This window comes from Staurois parvus, unplaced genomic scaffold, assembly GCF_062004578.1.
Source record: "Staurois parvus isolate SC_StPar_1 unplaced genomic scaffold, SC_StPar_1.0 ptg000679l, whole genome shotgun sequence".
Classification (NCBI taxonomy): Eukaryota; Metazoa; Chordata; class Amphibia; order Anura; family Ranidae; genus Staurois; species Staurois parvus.
The window spans coordinates 1,715,140-1,738,779 of NW_028318475.1; the positions used below are offsets into that span (position 1 = coordinate 1,715,140).

The following is a 23,640-nucleotide window of genomic DNA, read 5'->3' on the forward strand; positions in this document are numbered from 1 at the left end:
CATGCAGGTAGTGCCATGTCAACGACCCTAGTGCTGCTAGGTGGAAGTGCTAACCATTTAGCCACTGGATATTTAGCAGCATTAGTTGTCTTGTAGATGAACAGTATATATATGAGAGAATTTAAGAGTATAATATCATGTGATGGGAGAGAGATACCATCAATCCATGTTATATGCTGTTCCTAAATAAAAGATTTTGAGGGATTATTTAAAACCCTGGAGGTACGGTGAAGGCCTTATGAAACATAGAGGTAGGTTCCACACAAGTACAGTAAGTTGACAGAAGTTCTGAAGGCATGGGTGAAAAGTGGTCGATGAGAAACTCTTGAGTACTTTGAAAGGAATTTATATGTAGTGGGAAGTTAAATAGCTGAGGTCAGACTTGATAACTTCATAGGGTGTATGTCTCCTAGATTGTAAGCTCGAAAGAGCAGGGCCCTCGATCCCCTCATGTTTTGCATTGTATTGTATTGTTGTTGTTCTGTCCCCCATTGTAATGTACAGCGCTGAGCGAACTATTGGCGCTTTATAAATACTGTATAATAATAATAATAAGTTTAAAACATTTTCATAGCCATTCACCCAGTAAAAGTGCATGTATATGTATTTGTGCTTTGTGAATGGGGCAAGAAGATAAATGGTTTTAGGCTATTTACTGTGCTTGTCAAATGCTTTGCATTGATTTAAAGCCTAAATTTTGGTTTACTATGACTTTAAATAGTTTTGTTTTCACCAAGTTGGCCAAAACAAACTATTTCCTTGACTAACAGATGCTCAGACTGGGAGTACTATATAAAGTATATGTACACTCACTGGCCACTTTATTTGGTACAGCTGTTCAATTGCTTGGTAACACAAATTACTAATCAGCCAATCACATGGCAGCAACTCAATGCAGTTAGGCATCTAGATGTGGTGAAGATGACTTGATGAAGTTCAAACTGAGCATCAGAATGGGGAAGAAAAGGGATTTAAGTGACTTTGAATGTGGCATGGTTGTTGGGCTGGTCTGAGTATTTCAAAAACTGCTGTTCAACTGGGATTTTCAACCGTCTACAGGGTTTACATAGACTGTTTGCTGCGAAATTCAGATGGTAGGGTCAGAATTTGGCGTAAAACAACTTGAAAGCATGGATCCATCCTGCCTTGTATCAATGGTTCAGGCTGGTGGTGGTGTAATGGTGTGGGGGATATTTTCTTGGCACTAGCTAGGTGTACTTAATAAAGTGGTTGGTGATTGTAGAATCAGATGTATACAGTGCTGTGTTTCAGCAGTGAGACAGGGACTTCCCATTCCATTCCTGGAACAAAATAAAGTCGTGCTGAGTGCTGATCAGCCATTCATAGGGATCCTTGTATTTTATTTTTAAGCCTGTCATGTGAATCAGCAGCTCTGGCTTTCCTGTGTAAGGAAGCAGCTGCTGCAGGGGGGAAGAAGGAGCAGTGACAATGGCTGGACCATGGGAGCCTATGGGTGATATCATGTCGCTGAGAATTCACAGCCGTTGTCAAAAGCTCCCTTATACAGTGCAGCTGGAGCTGGTAAATCATGTGACTAGAACCAGATCAGATTTAAAAAAGGCAAGTACGCAGATCGTTTTATAAACAGTGTATGTGGATAGGTAGGAGAGTTTAGGGACCGTTTAAAGTTATAGTTAGCCATTACTAAATCTCCTAGGCCTGTTAGAATACTGCCTAATACAGTGAAGAACAGAAGTATTTGAACACCCTGCGATTTTGCAAGTTCTCCCACTTAGAAATCATGGAGGGGTCTGAAATTCACATTGTAGGTGCATTCCCACTCTGAGAGACAGAATTTAAAAAAATAAAAAAAAATCAGGAAATCACATTGTATGATTTTTAAAGAATTTATTTGTCTTGCACTGCTGAACATACAGTAAGTATTTGAACACCTGAGAAACAGCAATAATTCTGGCTCTCAAAGACCTGTTACTGTGCCTTTAAAAAGGCCACCTCTACTCCACTCATTAATCTAACTTAGTAGCACCTGTCTGAGCTCTTTAAAGACACCTGTCCACCCCACAGTCAGTCAGACGCCAACTACTACCATGGGCAAGACCAAAGAGCTGTCAAAAGACACCAGAGACAAAATTGTGGACCTCCACAAGGCTGGAAAGGACTGCGGGGCATTTGCCAAGCAGCTTGGTGAAAATAGATCAACTGTTGGAGCAATTGTTAGAAAATGGAAGAGGCTAAAGACGACTGTCAGTCTCCCTCGGACTGGAGCTCCATGCAAGATCTCACCTCGTGGGGTATCACTGATGATAAGAAAGGTGAGGAATCAGCCCAGAACTACAAGAGAGGAGCTGGTCAATGACATGAAGAGAGCTGGGACCACAGTTTCAAAGGTCACTGTCGGTAGAACACTACGCCGTCATGGTTTAAAATCATGCATTGCGTGGAAGGTTCCCCTGCTCAAGTCATCACATGTCCAGGCCCATCTGAAGTTTGCCAATGACCATCTGGATGATCCAGAGGAGGCATGGGAGAAAGTCATCTGGTCAGATGAGACCAAAGTAGAACTTTTTGGTCTAAACTTCACTCGTCGTGTTTGGAGGAAAAAGGATGAGTTGCATCCCAAGAACACATCCCTACTGTGAAGCATGGGGGTGGTAACATCATGCTTTGGGGGTGCTTTTCTGCGAAGGGGACAGGACGACTGCACTGTATTAAGGAGAGGATGAATGGGCTGTTTATTGTGAGATTTTGGGCAACAACCTCCTTCCCTCAGTCAAAGCATTGAAGATGGGTCATGGCTGGGTCTTCCAACATGCCAACGACCCGAAGCACACCCGAAGATAACCAAGGAGTGGCTCCGTAAGAAGCATATCAAGGTTCTGGAGTGGCCTAGCCAGTCTCCAGACCTAAATTCAATAGAACATCTTTGGAGGGAGCTGAAACTCAGTGTTGCTCAGTGACGGCCCCGAAACCTGACAGATCTAGAGGAGATCTGTGAGGAGGAGTGGGCCAAAATCCCTGTTGCAGTGTGTACAAACCTGGTCAAGAATACAGGAAACGTTTGACCTCTGTAATTGCAAACAAAGGCTTCTGTACCAAATATTAACACTGATTTTCTCAGGTGTTCAAATACTTATGTTCAGCAGTGCAAGACAAATAAATTCTTTAAAAATCATACAATGTGATTTCCTGATTTTTTTTTTAAATTCTGTCTCTCAGAGTAGGAATGCACCTACAATGTGAATTTCAGACCCCTCCATGATTTCTAAGTGGGAGAACTTGCAAAATCGCAGGGTGTCCAAATACTTCTGTTCCTCTCTGTATATACCTCTCGGTGGCACCAATGTTCTCATAAAGTCAAAATACAATTCCTAGTTTTGTTGTGAGTACATATTTATTTCATGGCATATGTGTGTGTGTATATATATATATATATATATATATATATATAATTTTTTGTTTTACTACGAATATATGTGTTATTAGTTTGTGGTCGGGTAATTGGTAGTGTTGTCAGCCATCAGGTGACCTCTGACTCTACGGTCATCCTCATATAGAGTAGATTAAATTAAAACAGGATCAATAACAATCTCTCTCAGTAAATCAGAGCATTTACAAAATTGTGCAATAAATTTTCTGTTTTTTTGCAGTCAGTCATGACTGTTCTGATATTGTTAAATAAAATGTTTACAATTATTCAAGTATCTCCTAAACTCATACTAAGATGTTCACATCAAATTAGGAAACTTATTTATACCAGCTAAAACACTTGATAATTAGAATTACGAATTACATAGAAATACTGGAGACATCTGTATGTTTTCATATATCAGATAACTAGAAAAACGTTTCATTTTCCCACCTACACAGGTAGTACTTATGCACCTAAACATACATTTCTCTTTCATATAATTTCACTAGTCATTTAAAAGACTCCTTTAGATAGGAAGATGTTTTAATCCTTTACTTACAGAGAAAACTCTTCTTTTGTGGTAGTGTCAGTTTATGGAAAACCTTCCAGAACATGATAATGGTTGGGTGATCTCGGGAGTATTTTCCCATGTACTGAGTATTCTGCAGGGAACACAAAATAAGAGAAGTTTCTATTAGTTATTAAAACAGGTATGTTGTTCTAAAATATAAAATACAAATGCATTAGCAACAGTACAAAGACAAATTTTGTTTTAGATGAATTTTCACAAAGAACAATTTCTTGTTATATATAATTCAAATTAAAAAAATAAATTATACTTATTTATAATTACAAAGTATAAAATCTGAAATTGTTATACATGTACCAGCTACACTATATTGTCAAAAGTATTGGGACACCCCTCCAAATCATTGGATTCAGGTGTTCCAACCACCTCTGTGACCACAGGTCTATAAAATCAAGCACCTAGGCATGCAGACTGCTTCTACAAACATTTGTGAAAGAATGGGTCGCTCTCAGAAGCTCAGTGAATTCAAATGTGGTACCATGATAGGTTGCCCCCTGTGCAATAAGTCCATCCATGACATTTCCTTGCTACTAAATATTCCATGGTCAACTGTTAGTGGTATTATAACAAAGTAGAAGCAACTGGGAACAACAGCAACTCAGTCACAAAGTAGTAGGCCGTGGAAAACGACAGAGCAGAGTCAGCGCATGCTGAAGCATACAGTGCTTTTGGGATAAATTAGAGTGGAGACTGCGAGCCAGGCCTTCTCATCCAACATCAGTGCTTGACCTCACAAATGCGCTTCTGGAAGAATGGTCAACATTCCCATAAACACACTCCTAAACCTTGTGGACAGCTTTCCAGAAGAGTTGAAGCTGTTATAGCTGCAAAGGGTGGGCCAACTCAATATTGAACCCTACGGACCAAGACTGGGATGCCATTAAAGTTCATGTGCGTGTAAAGGCAGATGTCCCAATACTTTTGGCAATATAGTGTATGTCAGAATAGTACTAGCTATATCAGAATAGTGGTACCAGGTTAGTGGTCTTTGGCCTCTACTAATCAATTGTTATATTATTTTTTTCCAAACATTTGCTAAAAAGTTACATCATTTATTAAGGCGGCATGACACAGGCATATCTCCCAACAGTCCCAGGTTCTGTGGGACTGTCCCTGGACTTCAACAAAATCCTGATGTCCTACAGATCCAGGCTCTGTCCTGGAGCCCAATGCAGGAACTTGTTCCAGCACTTGCCTTCATTGGTTTACCTTGCAGCACCTTCCGAGGCTGCAGAGCTCTGGTAGTGATCACACATCTTGCCTGCCCTCCCTGCTGCAAGGTTTACATAGTGGCAGTAGGAATACCCTCATTACTTCAGCACCACTGGCTGAGAGTGAGGGCAGGCAAGCAGCAATGTGATCATTATCAGAGCTTGCAGGAATGCAAGAAGCAATGGAGCACAGCCAAGCAGAGGATCCAATCTCCAAAAGATTAATGTGCCAATATCTGCTGTAAACCTTGCCAGGCTGAACAATTACCAGTGCAATGTTCCAGCTACATGGTGTCTCACACAGGGTAATGTGTAGGGGTGAAATGGACAGTGTGTACAAAGAGGAGCACAATGTGTACATGGGGAGAGGGCAGTGTGTGCAGGAGCAGTGTGTTCAGGGTGGGGGCAATGTGTAAAGGGAGGGGGACAGCGTGTATGGGGGGGGGCAATGTGTACTGGCAAGGGACGGATTGTACAGGGGAAAAGGGTGGCAATGTGCGCATAGGATAAGGGGAGCAATGCGTTTGGGGGGGGGGGGGGGGTTATGTGCAGGGAGGGGACAGTACATACAGGGAGAAGGGTAATATGTATATGTGTGTTGAGCAATGTGTGTGTAGAGGAGGGGCAAGCACTGTGTACATTGGTGGAAACGCAGGTAGGGGGTAGTGTTTATGGGGGTCAATGTATACAGGAAGTACTGAAATATGTACAGGGAGGGGGGCAGTGTGTAAAGAGGAAAGGCAGCGTTCACAGGGAGGCAGTGTGTGCAGGAAGCAGGGAAAAGGTTGCAGGGAGGGGGGCAGTCTATACAAGGGGGCAGTTTATACAGAGAGTAGGGCAATGTGTGCAGGGAGGAGGCAGAATGTAGAGGCTTACAGTGTGTACAGGTGGACAGTGTATGCAGTCAGTGAATTTAATGTGGAATAATTCCCAGGTGGCATTTATTTGTTGTTTCTAATCAGACTACTTTGTTATGCCCAATATTCAGTATCATTTAACCATGCTTGCTTCTGAAGGTCAACATCTCCTTATAGCATCTCTCATTTTCAAGTTGGGAGGCATGCACTGGTATTACTTCTATCATTGTTATTGTAAGGACTGAATAACAAAATAGGTCAGAATTCACCAGCTCAAATATATTCCAGTCATATCTTGCATGACCAGCAACAAGATCCATCAGTTCATCTGGTTGGAAAAAAGACAGAATGTCTTTGTCACAAACTTTGTGCAGTCCTGTCTTGAACTCCTCAAAAGTCTCAGCCACAGAGGTATTGAAAATGTAGTCAATGTACTTGTTCACATAGTTGTGCCTTTAAGAAAACAAAAAAATTAACACATTTTTGTAAAGTTCATTTAACTTTTATTAATTATTATGTACCACAAACAACAATATATCTTTGCTTTGGGCAGGCTTAAAACGATTAGGAGTGATCTCGGCCTACATGTCTCCACCACACCACAAACCCACCAGGGCTTGGTCATAGGGTGGGAGCATAGAGCAGGATGAAAGCTTCGACCATTTTAAGGTGGTAGCCCTTCCTATTATGGTAGAAATGTTCATTAACAGAGGAGGCAAAATTAAAACACAAGGCCACAGTCTGACACCCATGACATTGGGAATCCCAGCTACTGCATAGAAATTATTCTTAATCTCATCTCACTCCTGATGTGTGTTAGGCAGGTAGATATATTTGGGGGCAATTTGCCTGAAACCCTGCAGGGCCTTTGCAAGCAAACATGAGAAAGATGGCTAGGATACCCCACACCAGCTCTCCCGCTATCATCTGATAGGAGACATTGCTCAAAAAGTGCAGGACAGCCAGCAATTTGTTCATGGGTGGTATGGCATGACTATGCAGTGTGGTGGACTGCAGAAAAGGGAACAATTTCACAAACAGAAACCTAATCAGGTCCTTAGAGAGATGACATTTAGATAGCACTTCTGCTTCAGGGAAACCATCCAGTAAGGTGCGCTGCCTAAAGGAACGTGGACTCATGATAACCATCCTGCTTTTCCTGACCCTCCTTAGAATGGCCTGTAACTGGCCTCAAGAAGCTCTGTTAGGGATGTAGGGGAGAGCAATGCAATGTACAGCTGCCAAATGAGGTTAGACTAGCCAAATGCTCATTAGATTGTGATTTGGCGCCATTGTTGAAACATTTCCATGCCTTTCCCATTCAGGTGTGATGACCAGTCATCACTTCCATCATTACTGCATACTTGGACCACAATTACTGCATGCATTTATTTAAATATTCCCATCTATGAACTGAGTTTAACACCTTTTCATGTGGTAGTTACCAAGCATTTTGATCATTTTGTGGTAAATACCAGTATAGTGAATTGAAAGTTTCAATATTTAGGCAAAACGTGTCCAGACACCTAAATACCACATGCGAGTTGCTTTTGTGAATGGAACCCAATATTTGCCTATCCCACAATTAAGCTTTAAGGGCAAGAGATATTAAAAAAAATAATTTCTGAAATGTAGGCACAAATATTCCACTTTTCATTTTCATTGTGCAAGTGGCTGCTTTGTACTGTGGAGAGCCATCTACATAGAGGCATCATGCCACCATACACATGATGATCCTCTCTCTGCAAGATCTGCCTCATGTTCCTTGCAATTATTTTACTAAAAACTAGTAGAATGTGTCATCGTAGGACATATGCTGTCTTAATCCTTTGAGGACCGTATGATTTTGGAACGCCAAAAGAATAAATTTTTTTGTTTTCATACACTTCAGTTGCTGCGACTAAGCCATTTCATGAAATAATTGGCAAAAAGCTAGATCCATTTGTTGTTTGTTGATAAGAACTAATATTTTGACTCAAACCAAAAAAAAAAAAGAGTTTTAAGTTCTTAATCAGATGATACATGCAATTAAAAACATGGGACAAATACGTCCCTTGGTCCTCAAAGGGTTAAAGGATAAGTTCACCTTTCGTAACATGTTACACCCATATTCAGGTTGTAACATGTTACATTCAGACCAGTCCCCAATCCCCGTTTTGACAGCTAGCAGGGGATCTTCTCCCCCCTCACTAGCTGTCAGATTTTTAAAAAAGTGGCCATGTGGGGCTCCGCCTACACGGCCCTGTCACTCACAGTTATCTGTGAATGAAAGACTACAAGTCCAGACAGCCTTTGCGGCTGTCAGTTTATAGTCCTCAATGAACTACTGTGGCGCTGTGAAGTGCTGTCGTAGTTCATTCATTCTTCCTGTCAAAATATCTGCATGCTCGTACATCCCGTACAGCATGCAGATCTTCTGACAGGTCTGCAGGAGACCTGTATGGCACCAGTGATCTATTATCAATGCTTTCCATGTTCCTGTAGACAATAATAAAATGCACATTCTTTTTACCTGCAAAAAAATTTGCATTTATTATTTTTTTTATAAAAGGTGAACTTATCCATTAATTAGGAATAAAAAAATAAGAAATACAAATTATAGCCTGTAAATCTTAAGGTTTAGGGGTACTCCTTCAGACCCTGTACCTGTCCTCAGGTCCATGGGAAACTGTCAGGATGCCAAGCGGGAGTAGCTCAGAGTACATTCATTCTCCAATTTCTTCTGCAAAGAATGAACCCAGAAACGACGAGTGTTCTGTCATTCCCTGGCGGCTGTGGCCAGGGAAACAGTAAATTAAAGTGTTACTAAACTCAGGACCCTGCATTCACTATATCTGGTCTCCCACAGTACACAGAACATGGAAATGCAATTATTTTAGTACATATGTACCGCTAAATACTTTTTCTCATCGGCAGTTGGAGCAGTCTTTTGACTTCTATCAGTGTCCAGCAGAACACTGGTTAAAGCTTGTAGGAGGAGTTTTCTTTCTGCTCTAGGAGGATGCAGAACCTCTGACCTCTGTCTGGACAGGTTGATTGGCCCTGTGCTGATCACATGCACTCTCCCAAGAAAAAAAAAAACTCTCTAGCAATACACACTAAATTGAGCATTTGCAGAGTGTTTCCACACAATATGTCCTATCAGGAGATAAGAGGGAACACTGGAAGAAAGGGAGGATCAGAGAAGTCAGGATCAGCATTTTTACACAATGCAGAGAATTCACCTATTAGGTTCCACAGTGAGTATAATAAGCATGATTTACTGCATATATAGACTGATTTTACTATTGTGGGTTTAGTAACACTTTAAGCACACTCTGTACTTGATTAGCTGCAGTGGGGAGCAGGGAAGTCTAAAAGACCCCTGATGTCTCCATAAAGAGGACCTGTCAATGCTGTCATATTGGAGTTTCATTAGCTCCCTTGTGATAGCAGTAACATTAAATGAAAAATGTGTCAAAAATGTAATTATAAAAAATAATAATGTAAAAGTAACCCTGTCACCCCATGCAAACAAAAAGTATCTGTAAAAATTGTACTTCATATTTTATCATTGGGTAAGGTCTTGAAGAATTTTTGCTCACAGAATGTTCCCATCCAACACACTTCCAAGTGTGTCAGATGTCTGCATCCCTCACCATGCTCTGTGGTTCCTCCTGTCAAGAGCTACTAAGGATATAAATCCACATGTGCAGGAACATGTCTTTACAAACCCAGATATTACTGTGTAAAAGTAGCGGTGACATAATCACTGAGCTGTACAAATCCTATACAGAGAGCAGAACTGTGAGAGACTCAGCAGGTTCTCCCACTACAGGCTGCATGAAGAAAACTACAGGGGATGGATTTAAGACCAGTCACACTGTACAATTAAAGAGAGAGCAGTGACTGGTAAATGCACATAGGTCAAGTATTAACCCCTGGTTCACATCTGTGTGGGTGGTGTGGCTGCGGGACCCGCACAAATGTGTGCTGCCGCACCACCCATACAGAGGAATGCGGGACCCACAGGTGGGTGCCAATAATTCTAATGGCACGCTGCCAGCACTGGAAATCGCAACCATACTGGGAACCTCGGTTCCCGCGCAGACTGCGATTTCCAAAGTAGTGCAGGGTTTTCTTCCCTGCGTGTCCCAAGGCACGGGAATCCATTCAGATGAATGGGCTCTCGTACCAACGCAAATTGTGGCTCGCACGGCTGCACAGATGTGAACCAGGGGTTAGCACTTCTGCCTGGCAGTACTAGGGTCGTTGGTTCGAATCCCAGCCACGGCACCTCCTGCCTGGAGTTTGCATGTTCTCCCTGTGCCTGCCTGGGTTTCCTCGGGTATTCCTGTTTCCTCCCACACTTCAAAGACATGCTGGTAGGTTAATTGGATCCTGTCTAAATTGGCCCTTATATATGAATGTGAGTTAGCGACCTTAGATTGTACATCCCTTGAGGGTTAGGGACTGATGTGAATGTACAATATATATGTTAAGCGCTGCGTAAAATTGACGGCGCTATATAAGTACCTGAAATAAATAAATGATTCCGGATCTCACCAGCATCTGAGTGATCCTGAGTCAATACTTAAAAAGAAATAAATTCTTGTTTTTAGCACATTGATGGAAAGCACAGGAGTAAATGAAACACCGAAAACCCACAATGCTAATTATAATCCCATACACTGTAAATGTTCAGTTGAAACAGAATGGTTGTGAACAGAGAGAACAAGTAGACATACTTATTTACACTGGTCACACGCTCTGATGTTCCATTTGGGATAAGTTCCACTGTTTGGTTTTCCCAGGTGATCTAGAAGTACACAAAAACATTACTGGTAGTTCAGAGTGAAGAAAACATATCAAATGATAAGTATCCATTAGCTTTCTCACATGCTGATGACCAATATATTATATTCATTCTGTTCTTAGTCTAGAATGCTGTTGTGAAAGGAGAGTACGCAGTGTAACGAGGAATCTCTTAATAAGATTACATCAATGATGTCATGGAAGACTGAGTTAGCGGAGCAGACCAGAAGGTTAGATGTGAAGGTATCTGTTACCACTAAAAATAAATGATGCCTACTTGGAAGCAGAAGATATTACCATGCAGTGTCATACAAAATTCTCTATTACAGCACTTGTGTAAAACACGAAACATAGAAAAACAATTTGGTTAAAGGATTTAGCAGTGTATTAGGAACTGTTTTTATAATATATCAGCTGCAAATTTTCATTTAGATTTTTCTGAAGTATATCTGATGCAAACCTAAAACCTAAGTGAATGTAGCGCTACCCTCACAGGGACCACAGATATAAAACTGGTTCTTTTCCAAAAGAGTACAGAGGCCACCAGCCACCCAAGCAGTAGGTCATTCATTCTGTCTTTTTGTAGTTTATTGTTTGTAGAACTTGGGACAGGAAAGGGATTGGGGCATAGTGAACATCTAAATGGATAACGAACAGCAATCAAAGCAGAACTCCAGGCAAAAACTTCTTTACATAGTTTTATTGCAGTTTTCCTACCTTCCTAGAATATGTAGTTCCCTCTTAGATTGTAAGCTCCAAGGAACAGGGCCCTCCTATCCCTCTTGTATTGAACTGTATTGTTGCTGTATTGTCTCCCGTTATATTGTAAAGTGCTGAGCAAACTGTTGGCGCTATATAAATCCTGTATAATAATAATAATGTAGTCCATCTTCTGGTTGACTCTGTAGTTTCTGAGAAACGGCATGTGCATTTTTTAAATAATGGGGTTAATCCCCTGTGTCTTCCTGTTTGTAACAACAGTAGATGCTATGCCTTGCTCCCTCCCCCCCCTCCATGGTCTTGGCACATCCCTCCTGTAGTTCTTATGCCAGTGAGCAGGAATGCAATTCCTGCTGGCTGTAGTGGGCGGACCAGTCTGAGACTCCGGGACTGAACTGCCCACAGAGGCAAGGTGCCCTTCCTCCCATCCAATAAAAACAGCTGTTAGTAAGCCTGGAGCAGAAAGCATTTAACTCCAAACATGCCTGACAACAACACAGGCAGGCGGGGGTAAAGGATTCACTGGGGATTCAGAAGGCACTGTGACAGCCCAGCAGGGAGACACACATCAGTCATCACTACTAACTGTGCTGATCTCTGGACACACGGAGATATTTTATGGCCACTCTGTATAAGGAGAAGGGGGAGGGAGCTGAGCTGCTACACAGACTTAACCCCATAACTGCTGGGGAGGGAGCTGACCCCTCAGTTACCAGAACCCTTTACATTGTACTACTAAAAGCACCCAGTGATTAACTTAAGTGTCTGGTAATTGAGGGGTTAACTCTTATCCACAGGCTCAGCTTAAACTCTGACAGCAATAGGGCAATGGAGCATGTGTGCAGAGTACAGGGATGGAACATGTATGTAGAGAGAGTACAGCGATGGAACATGTGTGCAGAGGGGATACAACAATAGAACATGTGTGCAGAGAGAGTACAGTGATGGAACATGTATGCAAAGAGAGTACAGCGATGGAATATATGTGCAGAGAGAGTACAGCGATGGAGCATGTGTGCAGAGAGAGTACAGCGATGGAGCATGTGTGCAGAGAGAGTACAGCGATGGAGCATGTGTGCAGAGGGGATACAACAATAGAACATGTGTGCAGAGAGAGTACAGTGATGGAACATGTATGCAAAGAGAGTACAGTGATGGAGCATGTGTGCAGAGAGAGTACAGCGATGGAGCATGTATGCAAAGAGAGTACAGCGATGGAGCATGTATGCAAAGAGAGTACAGCGATGGAACATGTGTGCAAAGAGAGTACAGCGATGGAGCATGTGTGCAGAGAGAGTACAGCGATGGAGCATGTGTGCAGAGAGAGTACAGCGATGGAGCATGTGTGCAGAGAGAGTACAGCGATGGAGCATGTGTGCAGAGAGAGTACAGCGATGGAGCATGTGTGCAGAGAGAGTACAGCGATGGAGCATGTATGCAAAGAGAGTACAGCGATGGAACAAGTGTACAGAGGGGATACAGCGATAGAGCACGTGTGCAGAGTGGGTATGGGAATGAAATGTTTGCAGAGGGGGTACGGGGATAGAACATGTGTCAGAGGGAATAAAGCCATGGAACATGTGTGCAGAGAGAGTACAGTGATGAAACATGTACAGAGAGGGTATGGATGGAAAATATGTGCAAAAAGAGTACAGTGATGGAACATGTGTCTACAGAGTACAGGGATGTAACATGTTTCTATGAACCCACTAGAGGGAGATTTTCTGTTTCTGTGACTCCACTGGAGGGAGATTTTTTATTTCGGTGACTTCATGGGAGAGAAACGTCCTGTTTCTGTGACCCCTCTGGAGGGAGACTTCCCCTCAATTCCTGACCCTGTGACCCCACTAGAGGGAGACTTCCTGTTTATGTGACCCCTCTGGAGGGAGACTTCCCCTCACTTCCTGCCCCTGTGACCCCACTAGAGGGAGACTTCCTGTTTATGTGACCCCTCTGGAGGGAGACTTCCCCTCACTTCCTGCCCCTGTGACAGCACTCAAGGGATGCTTCCTGTTTCTGTGACACCACTGGAGGGAGTCTTCCCATCGCTTTGTTTTTGTGACACCAATGGAGGGAGTCTTCCCAACAATTCTTGTACCTGTCACCCCACTGGAGGGAAACTTCTTGTTTCTGTGACCCCCACTGAAGGGAGACTTCCTGTTTCTCTGATTCCCTCACTTCCTGCCCCTGTGATACCACTGGAAGGTTCCGGTTTATGTGACCCCACTGGAGGGAGACTTCCCCTCAGTTCCTGTTCCTGGAACAGCAGTCTGGGAGACTTCCTGTTTCTGTGACAGCACAGGAGGGAGTTTTCCCCTCACTTTGTGTTTCTGTGACACCAGTGTAAGGAGTATTCCCAACAATTCTTGTCCCTGCATCCCCACTGGAGGGAGTCCTTGCAACAATTCCTGTCCTTGTTACCCCACTGGAGGGGGATTTTCTGTTTCTGTAACCCCACTGGAGGGAGACTTCCTGTTTCTGTGACCCCAACTGGAGGAAGACTTTCTGTTTCTGTAACCCCACTGAATGGAGACTTCCTGTTTCTGTGACCCCACTGAAAGGGAGACTTCCTGTTTCTGTGACTCCACTGCAGGGAGACTTCCTGTTTCTGTGACCCCCACTGGAGGGAGACTGTTTCTGTGACCCCACTGGAGGGAGACTTCCCCTCAATTACTGACCCTGGCACAGGAACAGTCATGAAAGCATTGTCAGAGATTCAACACCTTCATTGCTGTAATAAATGTGTTCTTGCCTGTGACCTCATGGGAGATGTTTCTAGTCATCTGCTGTAGTATGACTACAGTCTCTGATCAATTAGTTTATCTGCTGTTATGGCTGGAGGGAGAGAGATCGCATGTGAAGATAGCAGCCACAGCCAGTAACAGAAAACTTAGAGGAGGGAGAATTCAATATTTGATTAAAATAGACTACATAGAATGAACTAAATATTTGGCACATGCATGCTTTACATTTATAAGATTGTCACCTAACTGTCCTGCTGTGTGGTGCTGAGCAGTGTGGCTGGAGAATGAGGGGGGCAGTGATTTATGTTAAAGTGAGAGAGTATACATTCAACATGCACAGGCCTAGTGTTCCCGCCCATATTCAATGCAATTCCCAGAGGTTGATGGGAACTGTAGTTTCCTTCCTTCCTGAAAAATTACTTAGACTTCTCTTCAATGGCAAGGAATTTTACAAATGTATTAACGGTTTAGTGTTTTTTGTAGGTGGGTGTACTACTGGGTGATTTTGTTTTGCCTATTCTGGAGTTGCCTATCCTGAAGCAATTGTGAACAATGAACAGTCTATTCCCTCACAGCTGAGGACCATGGGGCAAGTCTCTTGGGCATCGGCTTACCTTGCACCATTGCACAGCTATTGGTACCCAGTGCAATCCCAAGAACACTGTACAGTCACAGGGATCAATTTAGGGTCTTCACTCACAAGTCCCCAGGACAGCTCTGCACCTTCCAGCTTCCTCCAGACACAATCCCGTGAGATAGACATTGCTTCTCTAGACCAGATCCTTTTGGTGAAGTTCTGCAGTCAGTTCCAGATCACAGCTCTGAACCAATGAAACCTCACAGAGCAGCAGCACAGTCCATAGGCTGCCCTAAGGTGCAATATGGATCCCTGAGGCTGGGAACTTTCCTTGCTGGGGAAAACACAATCTCTTCAGAGCTTCAGACTACTTATCAGCTTTTTATCCACTTCTAGGCACACCTCCCGAGGGATTGGCTAGGCTTCGATCAATATTCAGACTGGTTAGTTGAATTCTCCCTCCCTAAGCTCTAGAGCCAGGAGGGAGCAATCAAACTCCCAGCCTGTGAATCCCTGAACAGACAAGGCCACATGATCTCTTCTCCCCTGATTACAGAATGAGACAAAAATTAGTGCCTAACTAGGAGGGCACTATATCAAATAATAGAATGAGAAATGCTTAAGCAGAGATGATGTATATGAACTGCATGTCAAACTGATCATCAGATCCAAAAACATAGGCAACTTAAGATGCAGATCTAAAGTCTGACCATTTTGTTGGTCCTTTATTGTGAAGGGCTGTGTCGCTGACCAATAGGAAAGTTCAGTAAATGACACCAAGGGCAGGTTGTGGGTCCAGGAACATCTTTTCAAGAAAATACATGATTTGCTATCTGTATCTTTGGATCTACTTGTCAATTTAAATTCAGATTTTACTGATGGTAAATATGCTACTTTAACCGCTTCCCGATTGCCCTATAGCAGAAATACTGCTACAAGGTGGCACAAGTGCGCATGATGATTTATATACACGATTTTGCATTTCTGGGTAGGGTGCTCGCTGCTCCTGTGCCACCATTTGTGGCCGCGGCTGTCAATCACCGGTGATTACCAAGCATCTATGACAGGGAGGAGGGCTGTTTTGTTTACTAACAGTTCTCCTCCCTGTCAGCTCGGGCACACTACTTTGGATGGCTGTGCACAGCTATCCAAAGCAGTGTGCTTACAGTTAAGTACACTGACACGGCCCCCTAGCAAAACACTCCCTGCACACAGTTGACCCTTTGATCGCCCCTCACGTTAACTCCTTCCTGCCCAGTGCCATTAGTACAGTGTCAGTGCTTTTTTTTTTCTGATGACTGTGTTGGTGTAACTGGGGATGTCAGTGACACCAAGTCAGTTCCCCCTAGTGCCAGAATGTCCGCCGCAATACCGCTATAAGTCATTGATCGCCGCTATTACTAGTAAAAAAAGAAAAAAAAAATTCCAGTATTTGTACCGCCATTTGTAAACACTATAACTTTCACGTAAACCAATTAATTTACACGTATTTGGGTTTTTGTTTAGCAAAGACCTGTAGCAGAATACACTTTGGCCTAAATTTATGACACTTTGATTGTTAAAATTTTTTTTACTGGACATGTTTGATAGCCAAAAGTCAAAAATATTGTTTTTTTTCAAAATAGTCGGTCTTTTTTTTTTTATAGTGCAAAAAATAAAAAACGCACAGGCGATCAAATACCACAGAAAGAAAACTCAATTTGTGGGGAAAAAAGGACGTACATTTAATTTGGGTGCAGCATTGCATGATCGCGCAATTGTCAGTTAAAGTAACTCAGCGCCATAACGTAAAAAATGGCCTGGTCAGGAAGGGGGGTAAATGCTCAGGAGGGAAAGTGGTTAAATAATCAGCAGATTATTTAATAAAGATAGGAGTATTATGAAGTCTGACAGCAGCAGATAGGAATCTGTACCAATATGACTATAGTGAACTCATATCTGATTAGAAGCTTTGCTCTGTCCTTTCTGCAGCCATTACTATGTACACATTAGTGTAGGCCCTAGGCTTTCTTTTTCTACATCTGACGTCTTAGTAATGCTGCTAAAAATACTTAAAACTTTTTGTCAGTTGGCAACAGCTGTGAATCCTGATGGAGAGTGACAGGTTCAGTACATTCCACTTCCAAGATTTCTACATCATGGTGAGAAGGACCTAAATGCTCAGGGAGAGAAGATCTCTTTACACATTAATGAGTGACTCTGCCAGGGGCGGACTGACCATTTGGAAACTCGGGGCACTGCCTGAGGGTCAGTAGGGGGCCCCATGAGATGCCCCTGGTACCTTTTTCATAGGCTTTTTTGAGTTTGGGCAAGGACACAGGGGCCCCATGATCCCCTATTGCCCGGGGGCCCCATGAGTTGTCAGTCCGCCCCTGGACTCTGCTAATATCATCCCATAGGAAATGAGAACTTGGTGAATATTGCCTGCAACTGCTTTGGGCTTCTAATGGCTAGTCTAACGGAGGAAGGGGGGGGGGGGGCATTGTTGTCATGGAAGATTTTTTTAGCAATCTTACTTCTTTGACATTAAATATAATTGTTGACCAGAGTGGATGCTCTTGCTGCCTACTCCTTAGCTAGACCTACATATTACATTTCACTCCGAAATGTACTAATATTATGCTATACATATCTTAAAAGAAAACCAGGGGAGAGTTCCCATGACTACCAGGAATGCATTGTAGCTAATTTTAGACTATATCTATCATAGGATGCACCTTAAAATCTGTTAAAGCTGTTCAGTTCTTATCATTGGCCTTTACATATGTATCTATGAATTGTGACACCTATGACAATATCAGTCATTAGAATACGTAATAAAACAAGACCAGTTTCTTACAGTAAAATACAGTTCAAGGGCTTCCACTACTTCATCTTTAGCATCCAGTATGATCTGTAGACTTCTAGAAAATAAAGAAACATCATTTCAGAAATGCCTGTATAAAAACATGTAGGTGATACTGTGGGTCTAAAATGCAAGAGGTTAATCAAAAACTACATGTAGTGTTTACTAGAATAATAGCAAGAAACGGCTAACTCTGTTCTAGTACCAAGTTCTGACTTTACACCAGGGGCGGACTGACAACTCATGGGGCCCCCGGGCAATAGGGGATCATGGGGCCCCTGTGTCCTTGCCCACACTCCAAAAAAGACTATAAAAAAGGTACCAGGGGAATTTCATGGGGCCCCCTACTGACCCCGGGCCCTCGGGCACTGCCCGAGTGCTCGAATGGTCAGTCCGCCCCTGCTTTACACATGCCCTGAAAACAAGGCTAGCAGTTTCAAAGCTCAGATATTCCTTATGTAACTTTAAAAAGACCCTGTCACCAGACTTTTTTCCATTAATACCTTGCAGCGGTAGAGAATAACCACCACTTGCACTGTTATGGGGATAAAAGGAGAGAAAATCATGGTGTGGCCTCCATCCTCCTCTGACCTCAATCCTATTGAGAACCTTTGGAGCATCCTCAAGCAAAAGATCTGAGGGTGGGAGGAAGTTTACATCCAAACAGCAGCTCTGGGAGGCTATTCTGACATCTTGCAAACAAATTCAAGCAGAAACTGTCCAAAAACTCACAAGTTCAATGGATGCAAGACTTGTGAAGCTGCTATCAAATAAGGGGTCCTATGTTACAATGTAACGTGACCTGTTAAAATGTTTAAAAAGTTAAAATGTTGTTAAAAGTTTGATTGAATTAGCTTTTGATTTCAGTAAATATGCTGCAAACACAACAAATGACAATTTTCAGTTCTTTACAACCTATAAAGTGTTTTCAAACTTACTGTGTGTAATAATTTGGAACAGTGCATTATAAGTTTTTTATGTTTAAAAAAAATACTGTATTCATTAGGAGGTTTGTTCAATAAAATTTGAATTGTACTCTTAATAGTTGATAACATGAGAATTATGCTGACTGTTATTTACATCAATTATTTAGGTAAATGAGAAAAAATATAATTTGCATAATAATTTGGAACACGGTGTAGGTGTAAGGGAATCCCGGTGAGACGATTGGCAAATAGAAGTGTGTATGCGTAAAGAAATGTGCGATTGCGCACAAGCACGCGCATGGTGAAGATTGGCGCCAGACGGACTATTTAAAAGGTGCCTCTGCCTGTGCTGAGTGCTGACTGGTCTTCAGCTGTTCCCCATTTCCTGTTTGTTCCTGTGTGATTTCCTTGTTGCTGACCAGGCTTGTTCCTGACCTGACTGATTACTCTCCTGCTTGATACTGGTTCCTGACTTCGGCTCTACTCCTGACTTTGGCTTGCTTATGATTTGGTACCTCGCTGTCCGCCCGTTGACCCTGGCTATTCCTATGACATTGCTCCTGTCTCCCATCCCAGCTTCCTGTCTTACTCTGGTGTACACCTGGCGACCTACCATACCAGCCCTGCATATTACTGCTGTTCCTGAATCAGAGGTTCATCAGTCTTCTAAAGTCTCCAGCTGCAAGAGCTGCAAACAACATTTGCTGGCGCTCTTGTCCTCCTGGTCCCTAGACACCTTCTGTTCCACTTCCAGTGGGGTCAGGGCTAGTGACACAAGTGAGGCCGACCTCGTCATTTCAGTCTCCAATCAGGTACATGACACTAGGACACCTTTCAGCAGCAAGTCACCCCCCTAACATTAGGGTCCCTAGAGTCACCCCCCATGTCAAGGTTCCTAGAGTCAACCTCTTACACCAGGGTCCCCAGAGCCCCCCCAACCCCCTTCTTACATCAGGGTCCCTAGAGTCACTCCCTTTAAAGAGAGTACCCAGAGTTTTGCAAATTACATCAGGTCTCCAGAGTCACCTCTTTATATCAGAGTCCCCTTTCGTCCTTACATCAGGGTACCAAGAGCCTCTCTTGAATTATAGGCAACAAGAATAAAAGATAATGTCAGGAATCAAGGAGTGACCAGAAAGGTGTGGACTGACACAGGGAAACGCAGGTCTCAGGTACAATATAATACAGTTTATTATTAGCCACCCAGATATATATCTATATAAACACACAGTGAACAAACTAACCTTCCACTAATCTTAGGAGGTGCAGGAACACAGGCGTAGTCAGGGCTGGAGAGGTGGAATGGGCAGGCCGGCCGTAGGGTTCTGTAACGACTGCCTGGTGGTACCTCTAGCGGTCCTCAGGGCAGGATTCCCCAGGGCGCGGAGTCTAAGCCCCAGTCTGCCTTTTCACCAGAGCCCCTGATGGTGGGGATGGACTTGGCGCAGGACTGAGACCAGGTCGCGGCCCCTGAGTACACCTGCTAGTGGTAGAGGGATCCACCAGAGGTATGTGCAGGTACGGCTGGATCCGTGCAGGATGGATGGATGGCAGAGTAGTTAGCGTGGTCAGACAACCCGGGTCGGTAACGGTGGAGGCAGATCAGTACAGAGCAGCAGGCAAAGAGTAAACGGGTCACAAGCCAAGGTACAGCAACAGGAGGTCAAACAGCATAGGAGTAGGCAGAAGAATAGTCAGGGATGAGCCAGTAGTCAGAACAGGAGACGGTCAACAGAGATCAGGATCAAGCCGGGTCAGCAACGAAGCAGGAACACAGGATACAGGTACAGAGGCTCATGGGAAAACATACACCAAGGCCCAGAGCACAGGCCTGGTCATGCCTTATATACACCTTTCTACAATCAGCCCCAGGTTTGGCTGATTGTGAGCTTCTGGCTGCTAAGAGCACCCGCTGGTCAGCTCTGGTACTGCAGCTCACACGGCAGGTGAGTTCCACCACCAGTGCTGAGAGCACCCGCTGGTCAGCTCTGGTACTGCAGCCCACACGGCAGGCGAGTCCCACCACCAGTGCTGAGTCCATTCCTGACAGATAAAAGGAAGGGGATGCTTCTAAAGCTGTCCAAAGATGAATCGGCCAAATTTCGATCTATGTATCTATCGGCAGGCTAGTTGTACTGAAGTTGATCCATCAATTGACTCTGTGGGGTTTTGTTCATACGATGATTGCCACCGGCTATAGCTGGCAGCAGTAGTCATTGTATTCTGACAGTGGGGAAACCTCTGTAGCGCAGCAAGACAGATTCCCCCAACAACACTGGATGTGTTAATAGGAAAAGCAATCAATTTTTTTCCGTCAACTCCTGGTTGAAGGAAAGAAACCACTCCTATGAGTGGCCAAGCAAACAAATGCACAGAAATAATCCTAATTAAAAGGTATGCGCTAATAACAAACTTATACAAAGGTGTATATCATCAAGGGGCGGTGATGACGCCCCTTGATGACGTCGGTGTGGCAAAGCCGGTTGGGCGTAGCCTACTTGATGTGGACGTTGGAGGGCCTTGCTGTTCTGTGCTGTGTGGGAGAGATCCGCGGTGGGCGTTGACTGTATCTCAGCCCTTTTTTGCGATTGAGGCTGGTGTCTGTTGGACACCTTGTTTGTGAGTTTCCTTATAACGTTTTTATTAAGGAGATGGATGAAGAAAACGTATTGCACCATTATGTTCTCTTTTTTGTCCCTGAGTGTACTGCATGCTCTCATGGAGGTATGAGAAAGAGTGGAGAAGTTCATCATAAGAGCTTGGGCTGCAAAGTTGTTTGTCTGTGATTATTATTATCTGGAAGTATCTGAAACATCACCATATCTATTTGGACATCGAGTTCATTGCTCCCAGAGCACAAGCGCTGTTGCTGGTTTATAATCTGACCAGCCATTAGCTCTGGTGAGTTCATTTAATCTCCTTTGGTGGTGGATTTTTCACAATTGGTTCAAGTCACTGAAGATATATATATATTTTTTGGACACTAATTTATGTTTGGACACTATAATTATTTATTTAAAACACTAATGTTTTTTGGATGATGATTTACACCTTTGTATAAGTTTGTTATTAGCGCATACCTTTTAATTAGGATTATTGTTGCCAAAATTTATTTTGGGTGGGATATGCTGCTGACATTTTGGTGTTTTTTGTAAGTGGCGCTTTTTTCTTTTTTAATTTGGTAAATGCACAGAAATAAAGGGTTACGTTAAAGTGAAGGTTCCCACCTGGTAAGAGACTTTTCACTGCACACTCCAGCTCAACTCTTTTTACTGTCCGGCTGACTGTCAGTGTGCAGTGATAGTGTTGCATAGAGATCAAGATACAGTCTGCCCAGCAGTAAATAAAGTTGCATGTAATGAAATGTCTATGATCAGAAAATTTACTTTAATTCAGCACTTTATTCTGTGTGTTTGTCTTCAGAAGAGGGAGAAGGGAGCTGTTGGAGTTCTCAGTGCACCCCTGCCTATCTGCACTGTACCCTCCATGCCCTGATCCTGGGAGGAGTTCAGTGGGTAGGACAGAGTGTCCGGGGGTGAAGACAGGAGAGGACTCTTGGCTTTGGGGGGAACAACTGGAATGGGGGGGGGCGTAGCCCACCCCAGCACCCCCCTAGATTTGGCCATGCAGTGCACACTATGAATGGTGGTAGAGCCAAGCAAACGACCCCCTGTGGTCTATGTGCAGAGGGGAAACTGCTTGCACAAAACCCCAGTATGACCCAGAAGATTGCAGCAATCATTGTAACAACACCAACTTCTCCAGTGGCCCAACATGTATGACATATGCATACTTACATTGTGGGACCAATGTACAGTGCTCAGCATAAATGAGTACACCCCTTTTGAAAAGTAAGATTTTAATCAATATCTCAATGAACACAAGAACAATTTCCAAAATTTTGACAAAACTGAGTTTTATAGAACATTTGCTTAGCTCATTACATGAAAGTAAGGTTAATAATATAACTTGGATTACAAAATCTTCATTTTTACTCAAATTAGTTGATGTAAAAATGAATACACCCCACAACAAAAACTACTATATCTAGTATTTTGTTTGACCTCCATGATTTGTAAGGGCAGCACCAAGTTTTCTAGGCATGGAATTAACAAGTTGGCGACATATTGAAACATCTTTTTCTTCAAGAACGACCTCTTTTAGAACCTGGATGCGGGATGGAGAGTGATGCTCAACTTGCCTCTTCAGAATTCCCCATAGGTGTTCGATTGAGTTCAGATCAACAGACATACTTGGCTACTGAATTACTTTCACCCTGTTCTTCTTTAGATATGCAACCGTGGCCTTACATGTGTATTTTGGATCATTGTCATGTTGGAAAAGTGCACGACCACCAAGGGAGGCGTGATGGTAGCATCTGCTCTTTCAATATAGAGCCGTACATCTGTGAATTCATGATACTATCAATGAAATGCAGCTCCCAGACACCAGGAGCACTCATGCAGCCCCACAGAAGGATACTGCCACTACCATGTTTCACTGTATGTACCATGCATGTTCCAAAAACATTTATCTTGTTCTCATCACTCCAGAATACAGAGTCGCAGTAGTCTTCTTTTTCAGCATGGCCTCTGCAAATTCTAGGCAGGCTTTTTTGTGCATGGACTTTAGGAAATTCTTCCTTTGTGGACGACACTCATGCATGCCATTACTCTGCAGTGTGTGCTGTAGTTTTTCACGGGAAACAATTACCCCAGTTTCTACTTCTTTCTACTTCTTTAGCTAACTGCAATGAACTTGCATGGAGATTTTCTTCAACCCTTCTCATCAGAAGACACTCATGTCAACTTGTTAACCTCCATGGCCAGCCTGGACATCTGTGTGAGATGGTTGCAGTTCCTTCTTTGTTAAATTTTTGTATCGCTTATACCAGGGGGCCTCAAACTTTAAATGGGGGCCAGTTCACAGACCTTCACACTGTTGGAGGGCCGGACTATAGTTTGAAAAAAAATGTGCACAAATGCC

At 43.2% G+C, this 23,640-nt stretch overlaps 1 protein-coding gene across 1 annotated transcript in view; it reads right to left on the reverse strand.

The window, feature by feature from the left end:
• LOC149447631 (putative E3 ISG15--protein ligase HERC6) overlaps positions 1-23,640 on the reverse strand; it is a 112,574-nt gene that overhangs the window by 1,955 nt on the left and 86,979 nt on the right. The window contains exons 19-22 of the mRNA XM_089652321.1: positions 17,723-17,786; positions 10,776-10,846; positions 6,318-6,501; positions 3,951-4,053 (exon numbers count right to left, since the gene is read on the reverse strand). Of these exons, the coding sequence (XP_089508447.1) occupies positions 3,951-4,053; positions 6,318-6,501; positions 10,776-10,846; positions 17,723-17,786 (422 nt within the window). The remainder of the gene's footprint in view (positions 1-3,950; positions 4,054-6,317; positions 6,502-10,775; positions 10,847-17,722; positions 17,787-23,640) is intronic.